Genomic DNA, 7,853 nt, shown 5'->3' with positions numbered 1-7,853 from the left:
AAACATTCTTGAAAACCATAAGCAGATCCAAGTACACATCTTATACATTTACAAAAAAGGAGACTATAATAGAGAGTAAAGCAAACCACAAATTGAAGAACTTTCAGCTATCTCTCTATGTATCTATGTACTGAGCTTCTATTAGTGTGGTGTCTTTCACATTTCTAAGGATATTCTTATCCTAAAGTGATGCTATTCTCATCCGGGATCACAAAATTGATTTGAGGACTTCCAATATGCATTTCCAAAAACAAAATTCCTACTCATGAATTTGACAAACAGCAAAGTGTGTGTGACCCATGTTATTCAAATACTTGTATCATCAACCTCAATACACTTTCTGTTGAAAAAAGAAAGAACTGAAAACTGAGGGGGGGGGGGAAAGTCAACAGGAACACAGGCTGATGACAGGCTTTTCTGACCACAAAGTGAAGAACGGCCTTCAGCCCACACTAGGGGCGAGATGACTGGCTGGATGTGGCCCTAGTGTTGGCACTGGCCGAGGCAGAAGGGCCAGCACTGGCTGCACCAGAAATGCCAGGCATGGCTGAGGCAGGATGCTCAGCCCGGGCTACAGCAGAAGGGCCATCCCAGACTGAGACAGAAATGCCTGCAGCATCCCAGACAGACATGCCAGCCCTGCCCGAGGCAGAAGTGCTAACACTGGCTACAGCTCTGGCGCTGGTGCTCTCTACTTCCTCTCTGGAAGACTCCTCAAAATGCTCCAGGAAGGTAGCAGGGACCGTATCATTGATCCTGGCCAAAAACTCCAGGACTTTCATCTTGTTGGATTCTATGAGTGCTCTCGGACCCCACAGGAATTCATAGCGAGGGGGATTGCTGCCTGGCACCTGGCGGTACTCCACATACCCTTCCCGCACCAGATCTTCTGTGAGGAACTTCCTGGTATCTCCAAAGATGAAGTGCCTTCTTCCATCATAGATGCCCAGATAATTCAGGATCTTCCAGATCTTCTCCTCAGAGAGGCGGTGGCCATTCAGGTAGATGACACCCAGAAGAGGCATCAGAAGACCATTCTTCGGTAGCCCCCGGTCACTTCTCATAGATTCACTGTCGCTGAGCTCTAGGTTGCTCACCAGGATATAAGAGTGACCGTCGGGCCTGACTTCCTTCAGGACCAGGCCAAATACCGTCTCTATGTGCTCAGAGGCTCTCCTGAGGATCTCAGGGAATTGCCCCCTGTACCTTTTATTGATTGCCTTCAGCATTTCTGACCTCTTAATGAGCTCCCTCACCGTATACTTATACAGCATCTTCTGCACCAACACCTGCATCTGCTTGCTCAGAGGATCTATGTGACGGCTCTCAGCAGCAGCTGAGGCCTGGGAGGAACTTTCACCTCCCTGACCTTGGCCCTCGGCACCGACACCAGCTCTTGAGCGTGCTGTGGCACCAACACCAGCTCTTAAGCGTGCTGCACCACTGACATCGGATCTTAAGCGTGCTGCACCACTGACATCAGATCTTAAGCGTGCTGCACCACTGACATCAGATCTTGAGCGTGCTGCACCACTGACATCAGATCTTGAGCGTGCTGCACCACTGACATCAGATCTTGAGCATGCTGCACCACTGACATCAGATCTTGAGCGTGCTGCAGCACCGACACCATATCTTTTGGGTATAGCACCTGCAGCAGCACTGGCCATGCCTTGGGCTCCCTGAGGCCCCATGGGGGTGCCAGCAGCTGAGGAGCTTGAGGGAGCACTCTCTAAATCAGGAGGCGAGGAGGAGGTGGTCTCTTCTCCCCTAGATGTGGTGGCTTGATCATGAAGACCCTGGGTCTTAGCCCGGGCCTGTTGATGTTTCCCTTGACCAGGGACCTTACTCTTCTGCCTACGGGGCATGATGGCCGTGGACAGAAACTACAGGCAGGAGTCTGGATCAAAGGACAGGAGATTGGTGCACCTGGAGGATGGAGAATGAGGTGATGTGAGCAACTTAAAATGGGGACATTCCACCTTGACTTTATCAAAGGCCGCCTCTGCAGGTGTCCTTGAGGACACTGCCCGAGGAACCCACAAGGCTCCTGTTTCGTGCTCAGCCTGTCCCCACAGAATCCCACAGAGGAGGAACAGAGGCCTTAGATATTCCCTCTGCATCCTCTCAGCCCTGCTTTGGATTTAGTGGCACTGCGGTCCTCTCAGCTCATCTTTAGTATCACCATGTCAAGCCTTGGCAGAGCCTGGGCACCCTTCCCTCTGCTACTCTGATGCAGACAACTTTAGACCTCCACATTATCCAGAAGCCAAGTGGAGTGATATCTCAGGCCACTTCCCTCCCAGGGGATACCCAGTGCTGAGGGCTCAGTAGGGTTTTTTCTATCCTGAGTTCACTGTGATCACCATTCATGGTCCTTAACTTGGCTCCTTAAAACATTGGGCACCATTCTCCTTTTGCTGACTGGTGGCTGCACCTTCAGACTAGACATTTCCCCTCCCCTAGACTTGGTATAAAGCGGTGAAGTAGATGCTCAACCTCACAGCCCTTCCCTGAGATTTCCTGGGCTCAAATCCAAGGGATGGGATAAATGCACTGAGTACTCACTCAAGTTCCTCAATTGGGCTCCTGGCAGAGAAGCTCCTCTTTCTCCTGAATTGATGCCTGTGAGATAGCAAAAGCCAATGAGCCTGTGTCCCAACAGGAGGAAGTAAGATGACCTTATCTTACCAAACACAGTCTTCTAAGAACAGGTGCTATTACAGGCAGGTTGATGTCCCTGTGCTCCCACACAGGATCCCAATTCAAGGTCTATAATATCTTTTTGCTTCTCTTTTCTTCTCTCTCTCTTTTCATAATTAAATGTATTTACTATTAATTGGAGGATAATTGCTTTACAGTGTTGTGTTTCTTTCAGCCACACTCAATATGAATCAGCCATAGGTATACTGTATGTCCCCTCCCTCTTGAAGTTCCCTCCCAGCTCCCAGCCCATCCCACTCCTCTAAGCTATCACAGAGCAGCAGGTTTGAGCTCTCTGTGTCATAGGACTAATTCTCACTGGTTATCTATTTTACATACGGTAATGTGTGTGTTTTCAAGGTTACTCTCTCAGTCTGTCCCTCCCTCTCTTTACCCCCACGTCCACAAGCCTGTTCTCTATGTCTGCAACTCCACTGCTGCCTTGCAAATAGATTCATCAGTACCATCTTTCTGAAATTCATGTATATGTGTTAATATACAATATTGGCTTTCCTCTTTCTGACTTAATTCACTCTGCATAGAAAATTAGGACTAAAATTACCTCTTGCAAAGTGGAGCTAAGATGGTGGAGGAATAGGATGGGGAGTCCACTTTCTCAACTACAAATTCATCGAAAGTACATTTGAACGCTGAGCAAACTCCATAATAACTTCTGATCACTAGCAGAGGACATCAGGTGCCCAGAAAAGCAGCCCATTTTCTTCGAAAGGAGGTTGGACAAAATAGAAAAGATAGAAAGAGAGACAAAAGAGTTAGGGACGGAGACCCGTCTCAGGAAGGAAGTCTTAATAGAGGAAGTTCTAAACACCAGGAAACCCTCTCACTTACAGGTATGGGGGAAGTGTTGGAGTTTCAGAGAGCAACCTAACTGGGAGGAAAAATATATAAAACCCACGGATTACATGCCTAAAAGCAACTTTCAGCAGAAAAGTACCCCAGACACTCGCATCCGCCACCAGCTAGTGGGGGCTGAAGGGAGAGGAGCGGGAAGCATTGCTTCTGGTAAGAACCGGGCCTGAATGCCCTGCAGGCAATCGGAAGGAGCTAACCTGAGATGGCAACTTAAACTGTGGGATAGCAAGAGAGAGAGAGAAAATTAACCTGTGAAAAGCCAGTAACTGAAGACACTGCTGGCTGTTGGCAGAACAAAGGAAGGACTGAGCAATTCCGGAGAAGAGCTAACCGGCTGTGGACTGGCCCGTCCCCCGCCGGTGGCAGGAGGCAGGGGGGGAGGGGAAAGGGGCAAACCTGGCCCCAGAGACAGCATCCCCTACCAAACTGCAAATAGGTTTCTAGTCTCCAACCAAAGACTTTCTGAGATCCTGGAGGATTGACATCTGCCGGGAGGGTCGCAGCTAGAGACCAGCTCCCCAGAAGAGACACAAGGCGTGCCAGACAGGCGGAAACTGAGGCTGGGACCGCGGAGGGGAGAAGGTGCACCGCACCCAGGAAGAGTGAGCCCGTCAAGCTCTTGGGTGCCTGAGCTGCTCGGGCTTGGGAAGGCACAAAATGCAGGTGCAACTGAGTCCGAGCTTTTGTGGAGGACCCGAAAACTGGAACCTGAGTGGCTTAGGCCTCGGAAGTGCACGCACCTCAGGGCCCGATCCCTGTAGAGCAACCTGGAGCCTTAGCAGTGTAGCCGGGGAAAGCACACACACCGTGAGCGGGGACAAATCCAGTGTGGCTAGAACACTGCGAGTGCTCCCCACACACGCCAGTGATATGTCGCAGTGCCCCCCTTCCCCATAGCACGACTGAACAAGCGAACCTAAACAAGAGACCACCTCTGCCCGTGTGTGTCAGGGCAGAAATTAGACACTGAAGAGACCTGCAAACAGAAGCCAAATAAACAAAAGGAACCGCTTCAGAAGTGACAGGTGCAACAGATTAAAATCCCTGTAGTTAACACCAACTATACTGGAAGGGGTCTATAGATACTGAGAAGTGTAAGCTGGAAAAAGGAGCTATCTGAAACTGAACCGAACCCACATTGCCCGCAACAGCTCCAAAGAAAATCCTTGATATTTTACTATTTTTTTAATAAAAAAAATTTTTTTTTATTGTTTTTCTTTTCTTTTTTTGGAAATGGCAACCCACTCCAGTATTCTTGCCTGGAGAATCCCATGGGGGGAGTTGCCTGATAGGCTACAGTCCATCGGTTGCAAAGAGTCGGACACGACTGAGTGACTTCACTTTCACTTTCCATTACTCCTCTATTACTCCTTAATTTTCATTTTCATAACCGACTATAACCTTGCAAAAAAAAAGACCCTATTTTTAAAGCAAACTTCATATATATTTCTTAAATTTTTTGTGTTTTTGTTTTTAATATTGTATTTTTAAGAGTCTAACCTCTACTCTAGATTTTTAATCTTTGTTTTCCAGTATTTGATATCAATTTTGGACATTGAAGAATCCAATATTCAGTACCCATTTTTACTCAGGATTGTGATGATTACTCTCTCCCTCGTTTGACTCTCTTTTTTCTCCCCCAGATCACCTCTATTTCCTCCATCCCCCTTCTCTTCTCAATCCAATTCTGTGAATCTCTGTGGGTGTTCTGGGCTACAGAGAACACTTAGGGAACATAGTACTGCGTAGATCTGTCTTTCTCCTCTTGAGTCCCCCTTTATCTCCTCCTGCTCATCTCTATCTCCTTCCTCCCTCTCCTCTTCTTATTGTAACTCTGTGAACCTCTCTGGGTGTCCCTCATGGTGGAGAATCTTATCACCATTAACTTAGAAGTTTTATTATCAGTGCTGTATAGTTGGAGAAGTCTTGAGGCTACTGGAAGAATAAGACTGAAATCCAGAGACAGGAGACTTAAACCCAAAACCTGAGAACACCAGAGAACTCCTGACTACAGGGAACAGTAAGTAATAAGAGATCATTCAAAAGCCTCCATACCTACACTGAAACCAACCACCACCCAAGAGCCAATAAGTGCCAGAGCAAGACATACCACACAAATTCTCCAGCAACACAGGAACATAGCCCTGAGCGTCGACATACAGGCTGCCCAAAGTCACACCAAGCCCATAGACCCATCTCAAAACTCTCTACTGGACACTCCATGGCACTCCAGAGAGAAGAAATCCAGCTCCACATACCAGAATACCGACGCAAACTTCCCTAAACAGGAAACCTTGACAAGCCAATCGTCCAACCACACCCACTGGGAGAAACCTCCACAATAAAAAACAACCACAGACCACCAGAATACAGAAAGGCTACCCCAAACACAGCAATCTAAACAAGATGAAAAGGCAGAGAAATACCCAGCAGGTAAAGGAACATGAAAAATGCCCACCAAGCCAAATAAGAGGAGGAGATAGAGAATCTACCTGAAAAAGAATTTAGAATAATGATAATAAAAATGATCCAAAATCTTGAAAACAGAATGGAGTTACAGATAAATAGCCTGGAGACAAGGATTGAGAAGATGCAAGAAATGTTTCACACGGACCTAGAAGAAATAAAAAAGAGTCAATTAAAAGTGAATAATGCAATAAATGATATAAAAAACACTCAGGAGGGAACAATCAGTAGAATAATAGAGGCAGAAGATAGGGTAAGTGAGGTAGAAGATAAAATGATGGAAATAAGTGAAGCAGAGAGGAAAAAAGAAAAAAGAATCAAAAGAAATGAGGACAACCTCAGGGACCTCTGGGACAATGTGAAATACCCCAACATTCGAATCATAGGAGTCCCAGAAGAAGACGACAAAAAGAAAGGCCATGAGAAAATACTTGAGGAGATAATAGCTGAAAACTTCCCTAAAATGGGGAGGGAAATAGTCACCCAAGTCCAAGAAACCCAGAGTCCGAAACAGGATAAACCCAAGGCGAAACACCCCAAGACACAGTAATCAAATTAACAAAGATCAAACACAAAGAAAAAACATTAAAAGCAGCACAGGAAAAATAACAGATAATACACTAAGGGATTCCCATAAGGATAACAGCTGATCTATCAATAGAATCTCTTCAGACCAGAAAGGAATGGCTGGATATACTTAAAGTAATGAGAGAGAGTAATCTACAACCCAGATTACTGTACCCAGCAAGGATCTCATTCAGATATGAAGGAGAATGCAAAAGCTTTAGAAACAAGCAAAAGCTGAGAGAATTCAGCACCACCAAACCAGCTCTTCAGCAAATGCTAAAGGATCTTCTCTAGACAGGAAACACAGAAAGCTTGTATAAACGTGAACCCAAGACAGCAAAGTAAATGGCAACGGGACCATACCTATCAATAATTACCTTAAATGTAAATGGACTGAATGCCCCAACCAAAAGACAAAGACTGGCTGAATGGATACAAAAACAAGACCCCTATATATGCTGTCTACAAGAGACCCACCTCAAAACAAGGGACACATACAGACTGAGAGTGAAGGGCTGGAAAAAAAATATTTCACGCAAATGGAGACCAAAAGAAAGCAGGAGACCCAATACTCTTATCAGATAAAATAGACTTTAAAATAAAGGCTGTGAAGAGAGACAAAGAAGGACACTACATAATGATCAAAGGATCAATCCGAGAAGATATTACACGTATAAATATATATGCACCCAACATGGGAGCACTGCAATATGTAAGGCAAATGCGAATGAGTATGAAAGGGGAAATTAACAATAACACAATAATAGTGGGAGACTTTAATACCCCACTCAAACCTGTGGATAGATCAACTAAACAGAAAATGAACAAGGAAACACAAACTTTAAATGACACAAAGGACCAGCTAGACCTAAGTGATATCTATAGGTAATTTCACTACAGAACAGTCAATTTCACCTTTTTCTCAAGTGCACACGGAACCCTCTCCAGAATAGATCACATCCTGGGCCATAAATCTAGCCTTGGTAAATTCAAAAAAACTGAAATCATTCCAGTCATCATTTCTGACCAAAGTAGAGTAAGATTAGATCTCAATTACAGGGGAAAAAAAAAAAAAACACTAAAAACTCAGACATATGGAGGCTAAATAACACGCTTCTGAATAACCAACAAATCTTAGAAGAAATCAAAAAACAAATCAGAATATGCATAGAAACGAATGAAAATGAAAACACAAGAACCCAAAACCTATGGGACACTGTAAAAGGAGTGCTATGGGGAAGGTT

At 45.4% G+C, this 7,853-nt stretch overlaps 1 protein-coding gene across 1 annotated transcript; it reads right to left on the bottom strand.

The window, feature by feature from the left end:
- Positions 1–452: 452 nt before the first annotated feature.
- LOC136153236 (melanoma-associated antigen B2-like) lies at positions 453–1,868 on the bottom strand. The gene is made up of 2 exons (XM_065914857.1): positions 1,631–1,868; positions 453–1,423 (listed from the first exon to the last, which is right to left on the bottom strand). Exons 1-2 carry the CDS (start codon positions 1,866–1,868, stop codon positions 453–455), a joined length of 1,209 nt encoding a protein of 402 aa, XP_065770929.1.
- Positions 1,869–7,853: the final 5,985 nt, after the last annotated feature.

This window comes from Muntiacus reevesi, chromosome X (assembly GCF_963930625.1).
Source record: "Muntiacus reevesi chromosome X, mMunRee1.1, whole genome shotgun sequence".
NCBI lineage: Eukaryota > Metazoa > Chordata > Mammalia > Artiodactyla > Cervidae > Muntiacus > Muntiacus reevesi.
The sequence above is the reverse complement of the archived record's forward strand: the minus strand, read 5'-3'. Positions and strand labels throughout refer to the sequence as shown.

Coding starts and splice junctions, on each gene's coding strand:
- LOC136153236 (XM_065914857.1), bottom strand. CDS start 1,868: ATGCCCCGTAGGCAGAAGAGTAAGGTCCCTGGTCAAGGGAAACATCAA. Junction 1,424..1,630: donor TGCTATACCCAAAAGATATG/GTGTCGGTGCTG, acceptor CACGCTTAAGAG/CTGGTGTTGGTGCCACAGCA.